At 38.9% G+C, this 24,991-nt stretch overlaps 1 protein-coding gene across 2 annotated transcripts in view; it reads right to left on the reverse strand.

Moving 5' to 3' along the window:
• Positions 1-24,991, reverse strand: part of SYT6 (synaptotagmin 6) — a 178,520-nt gene that overhangs the window by 74,746 nt on the left and 78,783 nt on the right. For both annotated transcript variants that reach the window (XM_070745666.1, XM_070745665.1), the window contains exons 2-3: positions 15,020-15,356; positions 7,678-8,236 (exon numbers count right to left, since the gene is read on the reverse strand). In XM_070745666.1, coding sequence (XP_070601767.1) covers positions 7,678-8,236; positions 15,020-15,356 — 896 coding nt within the window. The remainder of the gene's footprint in view (positions 1-7,677; positions 8,237-15,019; positions 15,357-24,991) is intronic.

A 24,991-nucleotide genomic window follows, 5' to 3' on the forward strand; every position in this document is an offset into this window, starting at 1 on the left:
TTGGAGACTGGAGAAAGTGGTGGAACAAGGACTTCAACTTTCAACTGGGTGATGAAAGCTGGGGAGACTTCAGATTCAGGTTTCACCCAGATGTACCAACACGGTTCTAATAATAAATTGGGACTTTTAAGAATACTTTGATTCGGACTCTGATTTAATTTTGGATGCTATTTGGAACTCTGACACATACTGGGTGGGAATTCTGAGTGATGAGCTTCAAAACAACAAGAGAGCAAAGTTGCTGGAAAAACAATGCAATAATTACAAATTTACACCTACTTTCATCTAACAATAGTGAGACAAGGGAGTTCCCATAAGCCAATTCTACTCAATGACAACCTAACCCTAACTAAGCAATTTAAATAGTTAAGAGTTTTATCTGTTCTATCTCTGAGTTTAGCTATTACAGTTTTGTTATCAGGGCTGCCCAAATATATCTGAGTTAGGTATAGGTAGTCCTCTATCTACAACAGTTCATTTAGTGACTATTCAAAGTTACAACGGCCCTGAAAAAAATGACTTGTGACCATTTTTCACACAATCGTTGTGGCGTCCCCCTAATCAAAATGTGGATGCTTGGCAACTGTCTCATATTGATGATGGTTACAGTGTCCTGGGGTCATGTGATCCCCTTTGACAAGCAAAGTCAGTGGAGAAGCCAGATTCACTTAACAACCCTGTTACTAACTGGAACTTATCAACTGCAGTGATTCATTTAACAACCATGACAAGAAAAGTTGTAAGATGTGACAAAACTCACTTAACAAATATCTTGCTTAACAACATAAATTTTGGGTTCAATTGCAGTCATAGGTCAAGGACTGTCTGTATCCTGCAAGTAAACATATAGAATTTCACTTTCAAAGATCTATGTACAAAAATAGAATTTTGTCTAGGTTTTGAAATATAGCATCAAATTATCAATTCTGTGATGCTCTCTGGATTCTACTTATCAAAATGAACTGAAGAGGCCCTAAATGAAGTAAGGCTCATTTATCACATTTTAGAAAAAAAAAGTGAAATAATGAGCAATGCCACCTAAAATGTGAGGCTCTAGTACAGCTCATTAAATCAAGAGCTTAAAATTAACTCACTACAGTACTGACCATTAAGCACAGCCAATGACGAAGGCTACTGGAAGTGCAGTTGTAATTTTGTAATATCTGGTAGTCCATAAGTTCACCAGCTCTGATTTAAAAGTCATTTCCCAAATTTGTTACAGCATGTTTTAAATTTGAGACACAATTGATGATAGTCATCCTATGAAGCCATGTATTGTAAATTAAAAAAATAGGATGTAACTAAAAAAACCAGAGCTCAGTATTAAAAGTGCTACTAGTACATTCAGGGACCTAATTTGGTAAACATAAAAATTGTCTTGTATCGTAAGGTTCTTTCTCACAAATTCTTCACTTTTCTATCATGTAGGATTAACTGAAGTTAGATATTCAATTTGGAAAATATCAGCTTTTTTAAAAAATGAGACCAATGGCCTTACATATATAGCTGGAAAAAGAGTTGTCAGAATTAATCCCTATCCTTTTTGTACCTGTCCATGGCTCTTTCTTATGTATCTTCCATGGCTGTGTCTAAACATGTTGTCTTTCCCTAAAATGTTACCAATTTCTTATTTTAACCTAAGCTTCCCAGTGTGTAGGCACGATGAGAGGTAGAGTGTAGATTTTAAAAAGGAATATTTCACAGTGAGATAAAGATGGGTCGATTCTAATGGATCAGTATAAGGATAACTCTGAATGCAGATATTACATAAAAGAGCACCCCTTTTTTTCCAAGTGTGATATTAATAGTTTTTTTTTAAATATAGCAGGTACAGAATTTCTGCTAGAATGCCAAGAACAGAAGGGACAGCATTACAACTCGCGAACCAAATATTGATTTCACTGTTGATCACAAATCAGTGCTTTAGTAGTCACTCCATTACACCTGAAAGCAAGTGATTAGATACCATTATCTATTACTAGTATTTATATACTGCTAAACCATATCCTCTAGTGCCATGATGACGAACCTATGGCACGTGTGCCACAGGTGGCATGTGGAGCCATATAGGAGGGCCCCTATGTCAGCTCCAGTGTGCATGTTCATGCTATCCAGCTGATTTTTGGCCTTGGGGAAGGCTATTTCACCCTCCAGAGACTTCAGTGAGTGCAAAAAACATACAACAGGAAAACTGGAAGTTTGGAAACCTTGACATCCAGTTTGCCCGTTGTGCAGTTCTTTGCACTCTGGATGGTTCAGTGAAGCTTCCTGAAGCCCCAGAGTGTAAAAAACAGTCCAGCAGGCAAACCGGAAGTTTGGAAAATGGCTCTGGGGTTTCAGGAAGCTTCCCTGAAGGCTCTGGAGTACAAAAAAAGCACAATGGGAAAATCGGAAATCCATTTTTCTGAACTTCTGTTTTGCCTATTTGGCCATTTTTTCCATCGTTCCAGGCTTCAGTGAGGCCTGTGTGCCTGTGAGCCTATGGGTAGGTTCTAACCTACCTCACTGCTGGTTCTCGTCTTCCCGTACCATGTAGGCATGTGTGTGCAGGTGCAGTGCCGAAACCCAAGCTTTTGCACATGCACAGAAGCCAAATACAAGATGGCGCCACCATGGTGGCACCAGAGAGAGCTGGTTCAGGGGCATGGCCAACTGGAGATTGCTCCCAGTTCAGTGAGCAGGGGGAAATTCATACTACCGGTTCTATGAAACCAGTCCAAACCAGGAGTAATCCACCTCTGGAACTGTGTGATAGCTGTATCTCTATATATCAAGAGTATATGTTTGTTTCATTATATACACTTTCAAGTATTGTTTCTGTTGTAATGGTAATTGTAAAGGCAATTTTTCAGGGATAGCTGATTCAAGCTTTATTAAATATAAATACTTGGGTCAGGAATAAACCTTATTATTATAGCTGGGAATTAAGAGAAATTGGAGCAATGATACAAACAAGTGGACTGTGCTACATAAATAAGCAGGGTGAGGATGTTTGTTTCTTTGGTAGAGGGTTTCCTGGTTTAAAAATTATATTCATGCATTAGCAAGAACTTACATAGTTATTGGATTCTTGCCAGAATGAGTTATTGGCAGGAGAGCTCTAACTGGTATTTTAAAAAGTGGCTCAAACCATTCATGTAGCTTCAATTGCTAACCTCTGTTTAGCCAGACAAATAATATATTAATTGCATACTTTCAGTCAGCAATTATCAATCACAATCTCGTCTTCTACAGTATCACTCTAGTAATGTCGGATTATTTAATATTGTCAGTGGTGAAGTATACCAATGCCAATGTAAAGTCTTAACATCAGTTTGATACAAATTAAGAATGTGATTTTTGGTCTCTAAATGCATGGAAAATCAAAGATAATTTCAATGAGTAGATGCAAAGGCTAGAAAACATCACATATTCTTATTTACTTTGGCTTATTGATGCCAATTTTCATCCTATAATGAATCCTAAAAAGACAGTTACATTGGAGATCTGGAATATGGCAATAAAACTATACATTAGTAGGCACTATGCATTTCCAAAGGTGGAAACAAAATCATTTGGAAAGATCAAAATAGGAGAAATAGTTTATTAAAAGAATGGTATAGAATAAAGATGAAAATCTGCCACAATACATATAAGATTGTCCTTTTCAAAGTCATCTTGCTATAGGAGAAAAAAAGCTTTTATATATATATATCCACCCTTAGGTATTCAGTTCTTACTGGCTCTAATTGGTTCTTTAGAACCATTAGTAGTTCGGCAATGATGTCATGGAGTCGGTTCTGTCAGTGACTCTGTGGGTGCTGCCATCTTGGATTTTGCTTCTGCACATGTGCAGAAGCTAATTTTTGCCTCTGCGCATGTGCAGAAGCTATTGTTTATTGCTGTGGGGGCATGCGTATGCCTGAAGCACACTCACATGCATTGCGCCGCGCAACCCTGAGCAAACTGGCAGCAAAAGGATCCAGAACCCACCCCTGATTCAGCTGGTGTTATTAACCTTTTTCACAGGGGAAAATATCTCTGCATCAGCATTATGAAAAATTAGTTTTCACTTTCTTAGCCACAGTAATAGTCTAACTTGGAGTGATTAAGAACTTCATTAGGGGCAAGCACAAACATCCTTGGGTGAAGTCTGGCTGAGACATAATGCATATTTATGATGCCAATTAGAGTAGCTAGGCTACTATCTGAAACCAAGCAAACTTGTAAAATTAGCTGCCTCTGTATTGAAACTTTCTGTTTCCTGAGCTGTTAGCAATCACTACAACATTACAATACTTGTTTGCTAACCTGTGTGACAATTATACTAATAGAATAAAAAATGGTAAGATTTACATAGGAATAACGAGGCTCTACTCTTACAGCAGTTGGATGCTACTTCTGTAGCCTTAAACTAGAAAGGGTTCATGGGGCAGGAATGTAAAAAAAAGCCTTCAAGCGACATAGCTCTTCCAAGACTAATTACATGCTCAGAGTCTGGACAGATATGCTGCCATAGCATGATAATTTCCTTCCTCCTAAACTATTAAAATTTTCCCAGGCAGCCGCCTTAAAGCTTAAGTCAATGTGTTTCCCAGACTGAGCATCTCTTCAAGAGGAAAATCAATTGGCAAATTCTATACCTCTTCATTTAATACAAATTTGGTTAAGCTCATTAAAGAAGATTTGATAAGACACATTCACTTTAAAAATGTGACTTGTTTCAAAAATCAGGCTTCAAAGCAAGTTGATCAACTTCCTTCAAGGCCAATATGCAATGATTAGATAGAAAAGTCTGGGTAAAGGCAGAAAAAGAAATCAAATGGACTTATTATGTTGGGGAAAGCAATTTATTTCTCTGTAATAGGTGAAATCCAAGAAAAGTAACAGGATTCCAGATTGTTTCTTGGGGTTACACTATAAAAAGGTGGGAGACATGAACTTCCTAAAACCAGATTAGAGAAAAGAATAAGCTGCTAGAGGTCAAAATCAACAATCTGGATTTTCTCAACACCACTCCATCAGTCTAGAATAGAGCTGTCAAACTCCTGGATCACAGGCCGGATGCATCATGCACCGGCCACACCCACACCCAGTTTAAAGAAAGGGGGTGGAATCCTGATACATTACGTGATGCCCTTGTGACAACGTGAGTTTGACACCCCTAATCTAGAACAGTTTGAATGTGTCTTACCTCCTATTCTAATGAAAAATAAATAAATATTTTAGACTAAATAAATGTTTGGGAGTTTTATATTGATTTCCCTCGTGATCATATTTTATTTCCCCACTATGTCCATAAAAATATGCCTCCTGGTACTGCCACTAGCTGTAGAAAGGAGGCCTGCAATAGGAGCTTTCCTCTTCCTTAAATTGATAGAGGATTTGGTAGGGGTGAATATATTTGTGTGTTTATCATTATATGTTTGAGAGTTCAATTACTCCTGTCCAGTGAACTGTGATCCTGATGAAAATTAGAGGAGTCCATTCTCCCTAATATTAGCAGTTAACCTGAATCTCAGGAAGGATTCTATGATATTTCTTTCTCAGAAAAAGAAGTGCACTGTGTTAGTACAGGGTACATGTGTGTTAGGGATTGCCATTATAAACTGCATATTGTAAACTGTACCAAACTTGTACTGAAAGGGTTAATGTGCACTCAAAGAGTTAACATTTACTTGAAGAGTTAATGTTCAAGGCCATGTCATCATTGAAGCTATAAAAGCTCATGATTCTGCCCAGTCACTTCCTTGTTACTTTACTTTTGCCTGAGACAGGGGAGTCGTATCCAAGCTCTGTGCTTGTATAAGCTGCGTGCTTTATCTGTATTGTATAAGCTTTGTGCTTTATCTATTATATTTAGCTTTGTGCTTGTTATCTATATTCTGTATTGTTCTGTATTTGCTACATGCATATTTTGGATTATTTATATTTTGTTTATATGTAAATAATACTTATTTAACTAAGTCTGTATCTTGGCTTTATCACACATCCACGCTCTATTAAAATTCTCTGCTCAGTATTGTCGAAGGTTTCATAGCATAGGTAACCGAGACAAGCCAACACACTGCCAAAAAGAAGATAAAATAAACTAGATATCCGAATAGATCATTCATATCTTAAACCAGTGATGGCAAACCTTTTTTTCCTTGGGTGCCAAAAGAGCATGCCTGCATGCTATCACCCATGCACAAGGGACCACACCAATAATTCAATGCCTGGGAAGGGTGAAAACAGCTTCCCCTGCCCCCCGGAGGCCCTCTGGAGGCTGGAAATGTCCTGTTTCCCAATTTCTGGTGGGCCCAGTAGGCTCGTGTTTTGCCCTCCCCAAGCTCCAAATGCTTCCCTGGAGCCGCAGGAGGGTAAAACCACTTTCACACACACACATGGAGGTTCTCTAGAAACCAAAAATGCCCTCCCAGAGCCTCTATGAGAGCAAAAAATCAGCTGGCCGGCACATAAGAACATTGGAGCTGAGCTAGGGCAAAGGCTCGCATGCCAGCAGATATGGCTCCGCGTGCCACCTGTGGCACCTGTGCCATAGGTTCACCATTACTGTCTTAGACCATCTATTTTTATATGGTGGGTAAGCATTTCTTTATCACTTAGGAGATCTAGGTACAATTCACTTCCATCTGTGGTTATTACTGGATGACTATGGGCCAGTAATCACTCAATCTCAGCCCAACCTACCTCATATGTTGTTGTTTGTTGTGAGGATATTATGAAGGGAGATCCCCATGGGAACTGACTTGAGAGCCTAGAGAAAAGGTGGGATATAAATCTAACAAACAAGTAAATAAAAATACAATATATCTTGCTAGAATAAGGGAAAACTATAGCCAGGTCTTTCAAGTCTAATTTAAAGATCCCTTAAATAAAAACAAGATCTTTAAATTAGACTTGGAATGGAAATCTTGAAACAAAGAATGGCCTGTATAAAGCAGGACGCTGGGAAACCCAGCCAAAAAGGTTCTAGTCACATTGAACCAGGATCATAGATTAATTTGAATAGGATCACACTCCCTGTCCCAAATCAGGGAGTCAGTTTAGGAGTATTCCTTGAACCCTCTTGGTAACAGAACCTTCAGAATGTGTTAAGAGAACATTAGCAGAGCTCAGATTGGTTCTCAGAATTGTTTCCATTCTGAGAAAAAGTACTTGGTTTATGTGCCACATGCCTTCGTTTCCTCAAAATGAAACTGAAGTTCATGTCCTCTTATTGTCATAGTTTTATTATTCTGCTTGTACACAGCAACAGAATGTAACATTATAAAGTGTAATATTTCTATTTTTCAAAAAAACCCTAAACTGGTAAGTATAAGGAGCCTCTCATTTGCGTATTTGCTTTTAAAACCAAAAAGTTACAAGAATGTAAAATACACAGTGAACTGTAAAATCTGGAACCCAAGATAAATGTGATATGTGCATAATCTCCATGTCAAAATAAATCTTGAGAAATCAGTTTCCATCATAAATAATAGTATAGATTATAAAATTTGTAAATCCTTCTAAATTATGCTAGTTTAGTGGCAACCCCTCTGGCTGCTTAAACAGAAGAAAAGATAACATGCCAACCTCCAAAAAAATTTGCTTATTTTCTTATTACAACAAATGTGCAACATAGAAATACATCAAACCATTCACAATGGCGGTCTGCATTTGCTTTCTACATTACTAGTAACAACAGATACTCACTGTTGTCGCATACTGAATATCCCTCCAGATGGAAGTCTCCCGAGAGAGATCTGAGGCTTCAAAAAGGTTCTCTAGGATCACCTCCCCGATCATGTCATGCCGGGAAAACCTGTCGAAGTCAAAGACACTAAGATGGAGCTTTCGATTGGTCAGCTCTTCGTAGGGCACAGGAAACTGAAAGAACTCGTCAAATGTGGGATTGAGAGTTTTCCTGTGCACTCGTGTTTGGAACTTGCATTTTCGGTCAGGCAAGAGGTAGATCTTAACATAGGGATCAGAACTGCCACAGAGGTCCTTGGCAGGCAAGTCAAAAGCCTTGAGGATCCGCACAATCAAAGTCTCATTTTCATAGTCGTATTTTAAAGAAAAATTTATTTTCCCGCAGTTTTTTTCAGCTTCTTTCTTGGGGTCCTCGGAGTCCACAGATTTCTGCTTGTACAGCTCAGGCTTGATCCGGCCAATGCAAGTGGGCTGCTCTGCTGCAAGTGGTAGATCTGTGCCATAGTCCACACTGGAAACATGCATCTGTCTGGGCAAATGCCTCTTGAAAGAAATGTGCCTGCAAGAGTGAAAAGGAGGAGAACATATTACATGCCTGGAAATCACTGACATTCATTGTCTGACCCACTTCTCCCATAAGTGCACTGGTGCGCCTTTCGTCCCCTGTCCAATTGTCTTTCCTTTCTCTCACTTATCATATATATTTTCTTTCTTTCATATATCCTCTCCTCTAAGTTCACTTTACCCTTATATATATTACTACATGTCTATTTTTCTTCCTATGTACAGTGTTCCCTCGATTTTTGCGGGTTTGAATTTCGTGGATAGCCTATACCACGGTTTTTCAAAAAATATTAATTAAAAAATACTTTGCGGGTTTTTTCCCTATACCACGGGTTTTCCCACCCAATGACATCATACGTCATCGCCAAACTAATAATTTTTGCAAATAAATAACAAAAAATAATAATTATTGTTAATAAATAATTATGTTTATAAATATCAGGATCACTAAGTGTCTTATTCAATGGTGAGTAAATGGTTGTTAAGGGAATGGGAAATGGTAATTTAGGGGTTTAAAGTGTTAAGGAATGGGTTGTATTACTGTCCATAGCCAAAAATGGTATATTTACTTCCGCATCTCTACTTCGCGGAAATCCGACTTTCGCGGGCAGTCTCGGAACGCATCCCCCGCGGAAATCGAGGGAACACTGTATTTGTGTATTGGACCAATGAATAAAATAAAAATAAAATAAATTCTGAGATGAGCCACCTTAACTACTGGATAAAGAAATATGGTCTTGTGTTACCAAATGCCTACATATTTATCTTACATGAATTTGAGCTATTAAAATAATTATAACCCAAATACAATGAACCAGAATGTTTTTTTTTAAATGTTTTAATTTCATCCATCCTTCCTATGTAATTTTAAATGTCAGTTCAGCAGTTGAACAACCTCTGGAGAGCTCTATGTCCCCCATTTACTTTTAACCAAAGGAGAAATCACTGAACTTTTGCTCTACTTAAAAGATAACATTTTTTTTATTAATTTGCAGGAAAGAGAATTTTAAACCTTTTACAAGTTATCTTAATAGAGGGATTATATGCAAGAAAAACTACAATGACTTTAATCTCCTGGGAAATGAAGCACATCATCACTTGTTCTTTTTGCTCCCTAACTTGCCCCACTAAACATGCTCCAGAGACCAGTGTGATTTATTAAACATGCCATAATTTGTTGTATCATGGAAGAGGAAGGAGGGAAGGGAAGGGATTGTTATTGTTTATATATATCCAAGGGCTCTTCCTCACGCACACTCCTTCAGGCCTTGAATTGGCAGAAAAATACAGTGGCATAAATTGTGTCACCCCAACATTCAATACCTATATTGCTTCAGTGTGACAGATGCTGTCCTAGTTATATTTTCTCTTTCACTTAATGCCACCTACCAGGAAGAAAAATAACTACTGCTCTCCTTAATATATGAAAGAGAAGACTTAAGTTCCTGTAGGTGGCATCTAAAATGGAGGCTTAAGCCACCTTCAGCTTGCCCAAGTGACAGGTGAGTGGCATGGATGATGGAGCTTTGCTGGTGTTTTTTGGAAATCGCTCTCTTGCTTCATCTCATATCTTTTCTATCCTCCTGTTAGTGAGACTATTTTCTAATACAGGTTTAGTATGTTTTCAGAAGTGCAATAGAGTCTTATTCAAAAGTAGCCTGAGTGAGAGGTCATTGGTGCAGTGAAGGTACTAATGCCAGGGGCATTGGATTATTTCCTTTCCACTTCATTCAAAATAATAATATTGCTGCCAGCAAGTGGCTGTGATCAGCAACAACTGTAAAGTAATCAAAATGGCACTGCCTCCAAAGTAATGAAAATGGTAGGAACTTCAGCTTCTTGAATTCCCTTGTGGGCAGAAGCAGTAGAAAAACAGTTCTGTCCTAATTTGAAATGAAACCAACAACACCCAGATGGCAAGAATGAGGCTCTCTTTCCTAATTAAATCCTACTCTTTCAGGAAAATGCTAAAACTGTATTAAACAAAACAGACCCAGCAGTAAACCTTGTCCTGTTCTCAAAGTACCAATCACATGCTCTTGGGAAGCCAGGTGTGTGGTACTTTCTGCAGTCTGAGCTAAAATGGCCATTAGGTAGTGCCTGGCAATTGGTAGAAAGGGAGTGAGGCAAAACAGACTCAAGTGGTCCACAGAAGCTGCACAAATTTAAACCGTTGACTATGTAATGATCAATATTGTCAATAAAGCTTCATAAATCTATATAGCAAGATTTGTGTCAGAACAAGAGTAAAAATTAAAACAGCTAAAGGCAAATGTAAAGTGTCTCAACAATAGGCTGGGGATGAGACAAAGGAAATTGGATTTATTGGATTAAATAAATTATCACAGAGACAGGTTCATTTAAAAATGGTCCGCATGCATCTTTGTGTCATGATTAGTAGAATGTGAGTAGGAATCCTAAGGAAAGTAGTCACTATCCTTCCTAGCTATTGGATCAGAACTTATGAAAATTGTGATAAAATATAGGGAAGGAAAAGAAGAAAGTCACCTTATATTTATTATAGTCTATTTATTTATTTCCAGTACTTGTTGACCATGCTACGCATGCAACTTTGCTGGTATATAACAAGATCAAAATTCTCACTAAAACAAGTTATACCATATACCAAGCTATACCAAAGATAACCATCCTATCAGCCAGTAAGGGTCAAAAGCATAAGAGAATAAAAAATCCAATAGTTTATGGATTGCAAGAAGGGAGATACTTTCTGCACTTTTGGAAACCAAGTGGCAGAGCACTACAGAAAAGGCCTGATGCCTGATGTAGGACTTGTTCACTTCCCATGGGTGAAAAAAATCTGTCAGAAAGCCTCTTGAGAAATTGAGACTGGTTGGTCAGTATAACTTTGGCAAGGTAGTGTAACACCATAATTAATTTTTAAGTAATTGTATGTTTTTTAAATTGGATTTAGAAGCCCTTCATGGCACTGGACCAGAATATCTCCGAGACCGCCTTCTGCCGCACGAATCCCAGCGACCGATTAGGTCCCACAGAGTGGGCCTCCTCCGGGTCCCGTCAACTAAACAATGCCGGTTGGCGGGCCCCAGGGGGAGAGCCTTCTCTGTGGCGGCACCGGCTCTCTGGAACCAACTCCCCCCGGAGATCAGGACTGCCCCTACTCTTCCTGCCTTCCGTAAACTCCTCAAAACCCACCTTTGCCGTCAGGCATGGGGAAACTAAACATCTTCCCCTGGGCACGTTGAATTTATATATGGTATGCTTGTGTGTGTGTGTATGTTAGTATAGGGGTTTTTCTTAAATTTATAATATTTTAATTAATTGGATTAATGTATTGGATTGTCTTTTCACTTGTTGTGAGCCGCCCCGAGTTTTCGGAGAGGGGCGGCATACAAATCCAAATAATAAATAAATAAATAAATAAAATCTGGGTAACCAATGCAGCAATTTGGGAGTTACTGTTAATCTGTAGAGGCAGAGTCTGGTCAATATGTTAGATATTAGAAAAAACTTTCTAACAGTAAGGGTGATAAACCAGTGGAACAGTTTGCCACAGGAGGTGGTGGGCTCGCCTTCACTGGAGGTCTTCAAACAGAGACTGGACAGTCATCTTTCTGGGATGGTTTAATGAATCCTGCATTGAGCAGCAGTTTGGACTCGATGACCCTGGAGGTCCCTTCCAATTCTATGATTCTATGATTCTACATTTTGAACTAGTTGCCGCATCTGAGATTCTCCAAAACATATTGGGCACAGAACAGTAATTCAATCATGTGATGGGCATAGTATGGGCAAAAGCATTGGATCCAGGAGGACCTCAAAGTTGCAAATCCTCTCTGTATACAGTCAGTATTTCTAGCACACAGTATACTGCATTGAGGCGGGAGGACTCACTAATCATATTTCTTTCTATATCTTATACAATTGGTTCCCAGGGGGACTTTTCTAATTGAATTTCCTAATGTGTTTCCCTTTCTGTTTTCAGTGAATTAACTTAATGATATGAGCAAGAAAATATTAAACTAAGAACGGCAGGCATGAATCTACCAAAGGGAGAATATTTACTACCTCATTCAGCCTCATCTGACCAAGACCTTAGAAATTTAACATTTAGAAATTTACAGCCTGACAACATGCTTGGTTAATATTCCCAACACAGAGCATCATTATATTTCTTATAAGAGTCTTTTTGTATGTCTGTGCTTGATTTGACCATTGTACCATGTCTTCCTTGTTGTTTTTTTATAAGGGAATCAGATTTTTAATATTACAATCACTTGGACATTTTCCTCTGGACAGCCACTACATATTTTAATATGTGATTATGAATTATTTTCTGATACTATAACCTCATTCTTAATCCCAGGAGTCTGGAAACCTTTTTTTTTAATTAGTTTTACTATTTGGGTTGTTATGCCACCTGGTACTTTCAGAATATAAAAATGTCTTCCTGCCTCAAGGAATTTCAATTCAACACATGGAAGCAGCAGAGGGATTGGAAAACAAGGGAAGTAGAATGGAACAATCCCACTGCAATCCTTTCATTTTCAAGAATCAATCTCAATTTAGTAACCATTAGACCCTACATACAGAGCTGGAGGATATATGTACAGCAGAAGGTGAGGCATAAAATTAGTATCAAAGAATGAGCTTATAGAAACAAAGTTATTGCCTTGAGATTATGGTAAAATACATAATAAACAAACTACCCTGTTTCCCCAAAAATAAGACAGCGTCTTGTATTAATTTTTGCTCCCAAAGATGTGCTACGTCTTATTTTCAGGGGATGTCTTATTTTTTTTCAACGAAGAAGAATTCATATTTATTGCTGAACAAAAAAAGAAAGAACATTTATTATATACTGTAGAGTAGTTGTCATCACAAACCAGCATAACCAGACAAACTGTGAATCCTATCAAGAATTTCTTACTACTACGGTACCATTATGTACTACTACTGTGTTGGAGGTGTTTTAAATCTGATTGATGCAGCCTTTTGGGTTGCAATTTATGGACAGCCGTGTTATATATGTTCTGTTCGGGAATGCTGTGAAACGAAACGTCTCCTACGTCTTACTTTCGGGGGATGCCTTATTTTCGGGGAAACAGGGTATGTGCTGTCTCGCAAAATCTCCAATGTATTCCAGTGACAGCCTTCTGATTATCTCTACTGTACATCCTCCCCATAAAAGGAAATAAAAATAATTATATTTTTGTTGCAAGTAGCATTTTAAAAAATAAGACCAATTTCTCCTCACTGTGTGGAATAAGCAAACCTGATTAGGCCTGTCCAGTGAAGGAATATAGGGGTATGAATGTATTCATGTGGTAGACGCATGTATATTAGAGGTGGGTTCCACACAGTTTGGACCAGTTCTATAGAACTGCTAGTAACTGGTGGCCTGGGTCGCTGGAACCAGCAGCGACCCAGGCCTGCCACACCCCTGAGTTGGTTCTCATATCTTATATTTATAGTATTGAGCATGCACAGAGGATAATTTCCTAGAACAGATGTGAGCACAAGCAAAGCGTGCACTTCTGTCATGACGAGAACCAGTGGGAAAAATAAGTAGAATCCACCCCTGATGTATATATGAGATGAAGAAACTGTCTGCATATATTTATGTACTGTACATTCTGGCCAATATAACATATCAATGCAACCCTAAAAAGTCTAGAAAGAGCATCAATTGTGACATTAGGCTGTAAAAGACTGCATACTCTGGGGAAACTGAGAAGAGCCATTCACAAAGACTACTGTAGGAATATTACACAGATTCACAAGTAGGTCTGTGTGATTATTTCCTGCCTGAATAGAATAACATCAACCAAAGAAATGGAAAATAAAATAGACCGACAATAGTTATTCTCTTTAAATATGTTTATGGCTGAAAGTGCTATTGTTCTTCACTATTAACCATCATACTTAGAAGTGATAGACATTCTCTCTCTTCTATGGAAGAAACTGATAGATACCTGAGTAAAATTTGCTCTTTTACTATATATCCAATCATTCTACATCTCAGTTGAAAAGATTATGTGGGTGAGATATGAGTATCAGTGACCTCTGGGCAAAAAAGTCCCAAATTGTCCTCAGCATTCAGATTTCTACATACCCTGCCTTTCTTTGTAATGAATCTTCATGCATGCATTATTCCTCCATTTAAGACCAGAGTGACCCTGAGGCAGTAGCTCATCTTAAACACTAGAATGCAGCTTCCTCTAAGCCAATGCAGTGAATGATATGTCAAGTCCGTTTATCTAATTATCCTTGCTTGAGCCACACAAGCAAGAAAAAGTGAAAAAGGCTGTAATTCTATCTGACAGTATGCCATGTCACTGATACATCTCCTTGACTCTCTAAGTTCTAACAAAATTAAAGTAGCCACAAACATATTGACAGCTTGACACAATGAGGTCAAGTCACAAAAATAAGGTTTGAATCTTTTAGTTAAGATTAACAGCCCTCAGGGAGTTTAGTGTAATACACAAGCTGGTTTACTATCAAGTCAACCTTTGACAGAGACCAACATTCAATAAGAAGTGTTTCCTTCAGTTCATATCTAGGAGGTTCATGTCAGCCAAAAGTTCAGGTTGATCACCTTTTTTGCTTAATTATTTTCAAGTGTCAAAAATATGTTTACAAAGAAAAGGTTGCTACTCCAAATAGCAGAATATGGCAGAATTAGTCTGAATTTGATCATAGTTGGGTTCTTGATCCCAGACAGATGAACCTGGAGACCACAAGTTAAGGAAGTATGATCTAATACAATAAATAACAGCCCAAGAATTGCTCTTACCTGGTGGAAGACGCAGGTTCTGTTGTTTGCCTCTGCATTCGTGTGCGTCGCATGAGATGATCTTTCATAGACATTTGAACTTCCGCTGGGATATCTGGTGAAGTGTGACTGATTTTTACTGCTGCTTCCAAGAATCCGAGAGTCCCAGGATCTTTTAGCTTGTCAGCCATATTGTCTTTGTCGTGCTCTGGCAAATTCTGAGTAGTGGGGGTGTTAGTTGAAATGGATTTGTTCCTCCAAGGAACCCAACACAGCTTCCAAAAAAGGAATAGAAAAACTGCCACTAAAGCCAGTCCGCATACAATTACTATCACTGCAAGAAGACTGATGGAAAGTTCTGAAGGACAAGAAATATGGGGGAGGGGAAAGTGGGGCAACAGGGCAGGGGAAAAGGGGAAAAAGTGGGGGGAAATAGTAAGAAAGAGAAAAGAATAAAATAATTTGATGAGAAAGATGAAAAAACAACAAATTCCAAAGTGGTGTGCCCATTACATCCACACATGCCCTTGCATTTACAAAGCTAATGGATTTCTTTCTTTCCATGTTTCAAGTCCTTTCGATACAACTTTCAAGGATATTTTGCAAAGGAAAACTGCAGTTAATGCTCTGTGTATTTCCAGCTTTAAATAAGAGAAGTAAATTCTATGCTATCCTTTGTCAACTCTTAAATAAAGAAGATAAATTTTATGCTATATTTTGCTCTTTAGATGTGTTGGACTTCAACTCCCATAGTAGATTAAAATTAGTCTGTGATAACCTAAATCTAAACCTAAAACATATACTTTAACACAGCCATTAAACAGTACTTCAGTTATGAGGAGGCTTTCAATCCAGAGATTATTCATAATCGGTTTAATTCTTTGTAAAATCTGCATCTTTAGATTATCCCTGTGTTTGTGTGCTTCTTTCTTGAACTAAACTAGCAGTTATCTATATGGAAAGAGGAACTTTCTAGAATCTTTTGTCAACAACTTATATTCATTGGAAAGAAAATCCATTATCATTATATAGAATTATATATTCATATGCACCCATTGATTATGTCATAATTAAGAGCAAAATACAATGTGATGAACCAAGGAGATTGAATTTTGAATGACCTTGTGATTGTCTATGTTCTCTTAAAGACTCTTTAAGCATAGTAACTTCCCAAGTGGGTGGAATTCAGGGAGAGAGGAAATTAGAGTTTATTTGACTGATATTTTCTGCAATCAAAAAGATTTAATGGTTTATCAAACTTCCATAAAAATACTACAAAATGTCCTCAGTATAACTACAAAAATAACTATAAAATAAAAACCAACTCATCATAAATTACACATAAAATAATATGTAACTGATGTCATTGATTCATGAATGAATGTGTCTAAGTCTGTTTTTTGTAATTTATGGAAAGCCAATTGGGTAAGAGGGCCTGAATTATGTGAAGAGTCTGTTCTGAAAAGCAGGCCTACTTACAATAGGTCTGATCCTCTATCCCATTGCATATCACAGAACTGAGGAAATGGAAACAGGTTCTTCTGGAATACACGAGTCAATAGGTCGAAAGCAGTTCTACAAGCATTCTAGCGCCAAACCATGTATGGCTTTAGAGTTAAAAAACAACATTCTTATTTATGCTTAGAAGCTAACAAAAAGCCAGTGCAGTGTTTGAGGAGATTTATTGAACTTATGTTTACAGATACGTGTCAATAGTGAGACCACTAGGTCCTAAGCCAGCCAAAGCTCAGAATAGCCTTGAAAGGAAGCCCCAAGTGGAATTTGTTGTAGTGGTGATAAGAAGACAAGATAGAATTATCTTGCTCAAGGTGGAACTGAAAGTTTCACACCAGTTGAATCTGGATAAAGTATCCCTGCTCACTGGCTCCACTTGTTCAGCAGTGACTACCACAATTCCAGATATGTACCACAAACCACAAGACTGCTCTTTCTACCTGTCAAAGCGACACCAGAAATATCAAGATACTTAAATTGATTTCCTACTGTTTTCATGTAAAAAGGCAGTAAAGACAGGAGAAAAAGGACCCATAAGGAAATAGCCACTTGGTCAGTCTATGCCCCCACCATCCAAAATGTCAGAAAAAGTGGGACCATTTCAAAACAATGTGAGGGGTCCAAGACATCATGAGAAATAAATAAGGATGTAGTAGCCCCATCTATAGCTCCAGAAAGGTCATCAACATGTATGACCAGTACCTAGATCTGCATCCTGACTTAGATAAACTACTTCCTCTAAAGCAATGTTTCCCAACCTTGGCAACTTGAAGTCCAAATATCTTCAAGTTGCCAAGGTTGGGAAACACTGCTCTAAAGTATTCCAGGACTGATATATTGATTAGCAGTTTCAAAACCTTCTCCCAAAAGGAGAGTTTAGCAACATAGCAATAGTTGTCAGATATGGAAAGTTCAAAGAAACGTTTCCTAGGAGGAGTATTTTACAATCTTTTTCTAGGCTGCCAGCCTTAGTCTTTTCAAAGAGGTGTAGATTACCTCACAGATCCAATCTTCCCTACTTTCTCCAAACTACTTAAGAACCACGAGGAGAAAAGATCAAATGGGCAGAGACAGCTGAAAGTGAACATTCCATTTACTTTAAGAGAGTCCCAAATGTGGCTAGACATTGCCTCAGTTATTGTGGTTGACTCCATACTATTAAGAGTCAAAACTTTGGAAAATGTGAGCAATTTATTGGCAAAATGCTGTGATAACTGGTCATAGCAATCAGGTAGGAGATTTACTTCTTGCCTTTTTAACTAGTATAAAATTGGCCACCTTAAATCAAGGTCATAGAATGAAAAACTACTTTATGCTTTAGCTCTCTTACTGCTGCAGTATAAGCTCAGACTTGATTCAATTACCTGTGTCTGGTAAGATTCACTTTTCATCTTTTTCCAATGATTCTCTAGGTATCTTTTCTACTGTTTCATCTCCTAGAGCAGTGATTTTCAACCTTTTTTGAGCCGCGGCACATTTTTTACATTTACAGAATCCTGGGGCATACCACCAACTAAAATGACACAAAATGACACTCTAAGACACTCTCCTCTCTTTTTTCATCCCTGTCTCCTCCCCCCCCCCCTTGTGTGTGTGTGTGTACACACTCTTGAACCATTTCCAAAATTAAGTGAGGGCTGGGGTTTTTCTCTCTCTTATTGTTTGGGTGCTTTTTTATCATATGCTTTAAATCAAGAGTCACATCTCTCTCTCTTTTGTTTCTCTCTCTTTCCTCTCATTCTCTGCCTCAATCATTTTCTCATTTCTCTTTTTTTCCTCCCTTTTTTGCTCATTTCTCTTGCTCATTCCCCCTTCCTCTTATTTTCTCTCTTTCTCTCTCTCTCTTGCCTTCTTTCCCTCTCCCTCTTGCTTTCTTTCTCTCTCTCTCTCTCTTTCTCTCAGAAAAAATTGCGAGATTGGAACCTGAGCTTCCTTCTTCGCGGCACGCCTGACCATGTCTCATGGCACACTGGTTGAAAAACACTGTCCTAGAGGACCTAAGCAAACCAAATTGGTGCATATACTCTCAGTGTATATAAAAGAAAAGATGCACTTGTCAAGAATCATGAGGTCACTTAATGATTGTCATAGGCAGTAATGGGCAGTCAAAATTTTTACTCTGGGTGTGGCTTGTTTTGTGGGTGTGGCTTAATGGTCATGTGACTGGGTAGGAGTGGCTTGCCGGCCATGTGATCAGGTGGGAGTGCTTGAACAATCATCATCGTTCAAGGGAACTGTTAAGTCCTCAACTTACAATCTTACCAGTGTCGCTCACTGGGGTGACAATTTGCTTCAGGTTTCCCACGTTCTCCTTCCTGAGTCGCCCCCTGCCTCAGGCTGTGTAGCTAGGCAAACAGGTGCTTCCAGAAGCATAAATGCTGCCAGTGTCACTTCCACCCATGCCTTCTGCTTGCACCTCAGGCAGGAGGTGGCCACATAAGGCTGGAGGGGAGCCCGGCAGGAGCGAAGGAAGCTCGTCCGAGGCCAAGAAGGAGGAAAGAGGAAAAAAGCAAGGAGTGCAGACGCAGCAGCAGCAGAAAAAAAAAGGAGAGCCGAGACAGGACCAGTAATCCAGGAAGTGACAGCTGCTGATCAGCTGGAGCTGCACATGCATCTTCATTTCCGCCAGTGGAACTGTATTATGCCCCGTCCTGCCTGCTGCCAACCCCTGGTCATAGGGTACAAATAATCCTTCTCCAATCTGGGATACTTAAAATGTACTGTAATTTGTTAATTTCTATAATCTCTGGTCAATACGGATGTCCGAATTCAATACATCTGGAAGACAGCCAAATGGAAAAGAACAAACAGCATGCCTTCTATCTTACTGTGTACAACCTCAGCCATATTTTCAGTACAGTTTTCTCCAAAACATCTTTGGACAAGAAGGTGCTTTGGAGAGCAAAGAGCAGGCATAACCAGTTTTAGCTATTTCTTGTTTCTCAGACTTACTCTATCCAGTGATAAAGCCATTCTGTGCAATGCTAGTCATAATCCACTAGCAATAAGACATTTGATTTCTCAATTCTCTCTTTCTGCCAAACCACAATCTTCATTATAATCATAGAAATTATAATTTGTTTGGCTAACAGACAAAAACACACAAGTGTTGCCTGACTTATGCATCTGGTGATTATGTACTTAAATTAATTAGCAGCTTTCTTTGTGTAGAAGTACAGTCAAGTAGAATAAATCTTATCCACACTTTTTATGAAACATATGCTTGGCATAGTAATGAATGTTGCTTGTTCTGTACTGTTCATCGTTCCTGCTCTTTTATAAGCCATGTGGGACTGCTGATAAAGTATTGAAGGCTGGGATATTTAGAATGCAATTAATCTAAAGGTAATGACTAGTGTGTGCAACTATACATCCTCTTCAAGAATATTTGATCAAATTATGATACTCGGAGGATTCACTTAGAGGACCCTGTGCTATCCTTTCACAGATAGCCATCTAGAAAGGGTAATGAAGAAGCACTTTTAGGATTGTAATGTTATAGGAAGGGGATATTTTCCTTAATGTATTTATTCTCGAACTATTAATACAATTTTACAACATCTTTTAGCAACATGTATGGATTTTAGTCAATCAAAAAAGCTTCCCTGAGCTCTGATATAGTTCTTAGAACAAATGTAAACAATCCTTATTAGATAGCTAAACTTGATCAGCTATCTAGACAACTCATATCCGTTGCATTGAAAATATTCCATAAAATGCAACTCCCGTTTAAAGGAAAGTCCTCCCTATTGGGCTTCAAAGACCTCTCAGGATTTGAACTTAGTTGATATAGAGAACTGGCAAAGAACTTGCTTTGATTGCTTGAGTTTCAACTAGCAGAATTAAGCAATACAAATAATGCATACATGAAGAGACAACTCAAAATCACCTGGTTCATAATGTGGTCCTGGCATAAATCGGTCTGGGGAGGAAGGAATGGAGAGAGGGGAAGGGAAAGGAAGGGAAAGAAGGGAAGGAAGGGGAAGGGGAAGGAGAAGGGGAAGGGGAAAGAGAGGGAGAAGGGGAAGGGAGGTAAGGAGGAAGGAAGGAAGGAAGAATGGAAGGGAAAGTAGGAAGGGAAGGCGGGAGGGAGAAAGGAAGGAAGGCAGAGGGGAGGGAGGGAAGAAGGAAGGGGAAAGGGAGGGGAGAGAGAGAGGAAAGAAGGCAGAGGGGAAGGGGGGAGGAAGGAAAGAAGAATTGAGGAAGGGAGGGACGGAGGGACGGAGGGAGGAAGGAAGGAAGGAAAAAAAGGAAGGGAAGGAGGGGGGAGAAAGGAAGGCAGAGAGTAAGGGGAGAAGGAAGGAAGGAAGGAAAGAAAGAAGGAAGGAAGGAAAAGTAAGAAGGGAAGGAGGGAGGGAGAAAGGAAGGCAGAGAGGAAGGGGGAGGGAAGAAAGGAAGGAAGGAAGGAAAAGTAGGAAGGGAAGGAGGGAGGGAGAAAGGCAGAGAGGAAGGGGAGGGAAGAAAGGAAGGAAGGAAGGAAAAGTAGGAAGGGAAGGAGGGAGGGAGAAAGGAAGGCAGAGAGGAAGGGGGATGGAAGAAAGGAAGGAAGGAAAAGTAGGAAGGGAAGGAGGGAGGGAGAAAGGAAGGCAGAGAGGAAGGGGGAAGGAAGGGAAGAAGGAAGGGAAGAAGGAAGGGAAGAAGGAAGGAGGAAAGGAGGAAGAGGGAGGAGGGAAAGAAGGAAGGGAGGGAGGGATGGAGGGACGAGAAGGGAGGAGGAAAAGAAGAAAGAAAGAAAGAAAGAAAGAAAGAATTCCACCCAATTAATCTATGGTCTGTTAAATGCCCTATAGTAAATGCAAGGAGTGCTTGTGTCCCTACAAATATTCATCTTTCACTCCCAGCAATTAAAGCCAGCATATCACAGGGTAAAGAAGGTGAAGAAGCTTACTGTAACACAGCATCTGCTTGAGGCATATAAGATCTCTGCTAGCAATGAGAAGACTGAATTTGAACGGCCTTACTGTAGCTGAACATTATATTTTGCCTACAGAAATGCTTTAGTACTAAGCCACCATGGGTCAATGGGGAAAAGTGGTTTTGTTGTCTTATTTAATAATGAATTAGGCTGCACAAGATAAACAATGAAAGTCCTGAGAGACTTGACTAATTGCATTCTCAGTGGAGCAGAGGCATGACTTTGTAGTATAGAAAGCTAGCTCTGGAAAATTTTCCAGTATTCTTTGCATCAAACAAAGCTTCACAAAATCCTGGCAGAACAGCTTATTCCCCTTATTTTCCCCTGCAAAAATTATTTGCAATTGGGAAATGTTTCTCTTTGTCAAAAGTACAGTGGTACCTCTACTTATGAACGTCTCTACATACGAACCTTTCAAGATACGAACCGGGTGTTCACGGGGTTTTTTGCCTCTTCTCATGAACCTTTTTCAACTTACGAACCTTCGCTTCTCTCTCAGCTGCTGCTGCTGTGAGCAGTGGCCAAGAAAAAGCGCTTTTAAGTTTGTAGGCTCTGATCATCGGAAGGGAACTGGAGCCAGGCTTTACCAAGCAGGGTCTCCACCCCACCCCACATCCCTTCTGCTATCATCATGGCAAAGCACGAAGGCGTTGGAGAAGAGAGAGAAGGGGCGGTGAAGGTAGCGGAGGGTGAGAGGCATTTTGGAAGTGAGATCGGGTGGAGAACATAGCAGCAAGCAAGGAGCATTTTGAAGAGAGATCTGGCACAGAATGTAGCAACAAACAAGGGCCATTTTGAAGAGAGATTGGGCACATCTCTCTTCAAAATAATAATTATTATTATTATTATTATTATTATTATTATTATTATTATTATTTATTAGATTTGTATGCCGCCCCTCTCCATAGACTCAGGGCAGCTCACAACAGTGATAAAAACAATACATAATGACAAATCTAATAATTAAAATCTAAAATAGCAATTATATATATCTAAAAGAGAAACCCCAGTAAATAAAAGCATACATACAGTCATGTTGTGCACAGAAACTACATAGGCAAGGGGAAAGTGTCTCAGTTCCCCCCAGCCTGACGACAGAGATGGGTTTTGAGGAGTTTACGAAAGGCAAGGAGGGTGGAGGCAGTCCTAATCTCCGGGGGGAGCTGATTCCAGAGGGTCGGAGCCACCGCAGAGAAGGCTCTTCCCCTGGGTCCCGCCAGGCGGCATTGTTTAGTCGACGGGACCCGGAGAAGACCAACTCTGTGGGACCTAATCGGTCGCTGGGATTCGTGCAGCAGAAGGCGGTCTCATAGATAATCTGGTCCGGTGCAATAAAGGGCTTAGTGAAATGCCCCTTGCTTGCTGCTATGTTCTGATCTTAAAGTTTTGGATTTTTTTGATTCCCCTCACCTCACCTTCTTCCTTCAGCAGTGACTGTCCTCCTCCTCTTCTTCCTCCTCCTCCTCCCACCCAGATTCTGAGCTTTTATTTCTTTCTAATGGGTTTGCATGCATTATTTGCTTTTACATTGATTCCTATGGGAAACATTGCTTCTACTTACAAACTGTTCTACTTAAAAACCTGGTCATGGAACGAATTAAGTTCTTAAGTAGAGGTACCACTGTATTACTATTCTGTTACAATGACAACTTCTGGGTTACCTGGACTGATCACCAGTTTTGGGGATGCTTTTGGGTGGGTTGACTTGAGAAATGGGGGGATGAGATGATAAAGAAGATTTACACTGTGTTTTGTTAAATGGGAAATATACTTCTGCACATTGTCTAATAGCATAAACTGGTCTCTTTCTCCCAGTCTTGTCATGTTTGCCAGTTGGTGGTTTACCAGATGCGATTGTCCAAAATATAAAATTAATAGATATAATAAAAACATTGGTTTCAATCTTCAGGATGACCCTTAGTTCCCAAATTCATTCACGATTACACTTCATTAAAATTGTTTTCATTATCCAGTATCTGATGATACATTTTTTGTATTATTTGATAAGCAGATGAACTGGTTCTTTTAGTTCCATTGTAAAAATTCATCTTGGTTGACTACACAGATTGGTTTGTAAATGTTTACATGCTATATGCACTTTTTAAAGAGAAATTAGTCTAAGGTGACACTTTTTATGTGTTCATTTCAGATTTTGTGGGCAAAAAAATTCAGATTGAATCAGATTACCATCCTGATTAAGTTTGCTTATGTTTGGCAACCACAAATTCTACATGTTCTTCTTTAATATTCTTTCTCATGCCTGTAATTTAACATCTTTAAAAAATAGATTTTTGTTGTTGTTTTGCCAATCCATGCGTGGTAATGATTAATGGATTACAAAGTTCATACCTTCAGAGATATATGTTGCTGTGTCTTGTCTCTTCCAGCAGTAAACACAAGGCTAGCCTGTTAGAATACTAATGAGAGCCTTGGCTCGACTCATATATCAAATATACTGTGCTTTTTTTTATATAGGAATGTGCCTTTAATGATTTCACATGAAGAGTCCCTGCACTCTTCTTTGCATTTCTTTATCTGCTTTAAAGCAATGTTTTCTGTAGTTGGGATCTACTGTGTGAGTATACACATACTCAAACAGTATGTTGATCAACATACTGTGTAAGCTTTACGTAAACATATGGGTCTTTCTCTTCACTCATTTTGTCACAACAAAACAGTATCATACTGTAACCTGCTAATTTTGGATCTGAAAACAGGATTATACGGAGAGGGGCGGCATACAAATAAATAAGTAAGTAAGTAAGTAAGTAAGTAAGTAAGTAAGTAAGTAAGTAAGTAAGTAAGTAAATAAATAAATAATCAATAACTATTTATTTTGGGATGAAATTTCCATTTTAAAATAGGGAGGTTCTAAGTGTTTTTATTGCAGATTAAAAAATGGAAACATTAATGTACAATTTATCATTCCAAGAGCAAATTACTATGTTGTCTGAACTTTTTTTGCTAAGACTTTGTGTTTGTTCCCATTTTCCCACTGATGGCATAGAATTATGTGGTATATCGAAATGCACAAACATAACTCTAAGTTTTTTTTTAAAACATTCAGGCATGATCAGCAGAGATCTCTGTGAACTATAATATTGGTGTGAAATGAGTCCGGATCAGTCCTGGCCATTTTGCAACTGGAATCAATAGAGTAAGAGAATTCTTGGCAGGATTCAGGGAGATCTTGTGAACAAACTCCTGATTCTCCATCTGGCAATGCTGGTAAAGCAAAAAGGGAGAGAAAAGAATAGAAAGGGTGCCTGCCACAGAAGCATAAATCCTACTGATTCATAACAAGATGACAATAAATTATCTTGCATTTATCATGCCTTATCAAATTTAGGGTTGTTTTCAGATTGACATGTTATACGGTACTTATATTAGGAAAGACTATGGCTCAGATTATGTTCAAATGGGAACTTATTTGCATTAATATATTATTTTCGCACTTTCTGATTCTTGCAAAATGTTACAGAAGGATCCCCACCACCACCACCACCACCCCGAACTTCCACATTGCAAACAGATCATTTTGGGATGTTCTTTCTCAAAGTATT

Source organism: Erythrolamprus reginae, chromosome 3 (genome assembly GCF_031021105.1).
Source record: "Erythrolamprus reginae isolate rEryReg1 chromosome 3, rEryReg1.hap1, whole genome shotgun sequence".
NCBI classification, from domain to species: Eukaryota; Metazoa; Chordata; class Lepidosauria; order Squamata; family Dipsadidae; genus Erythrolamprus; species Erythrolamprus reginae.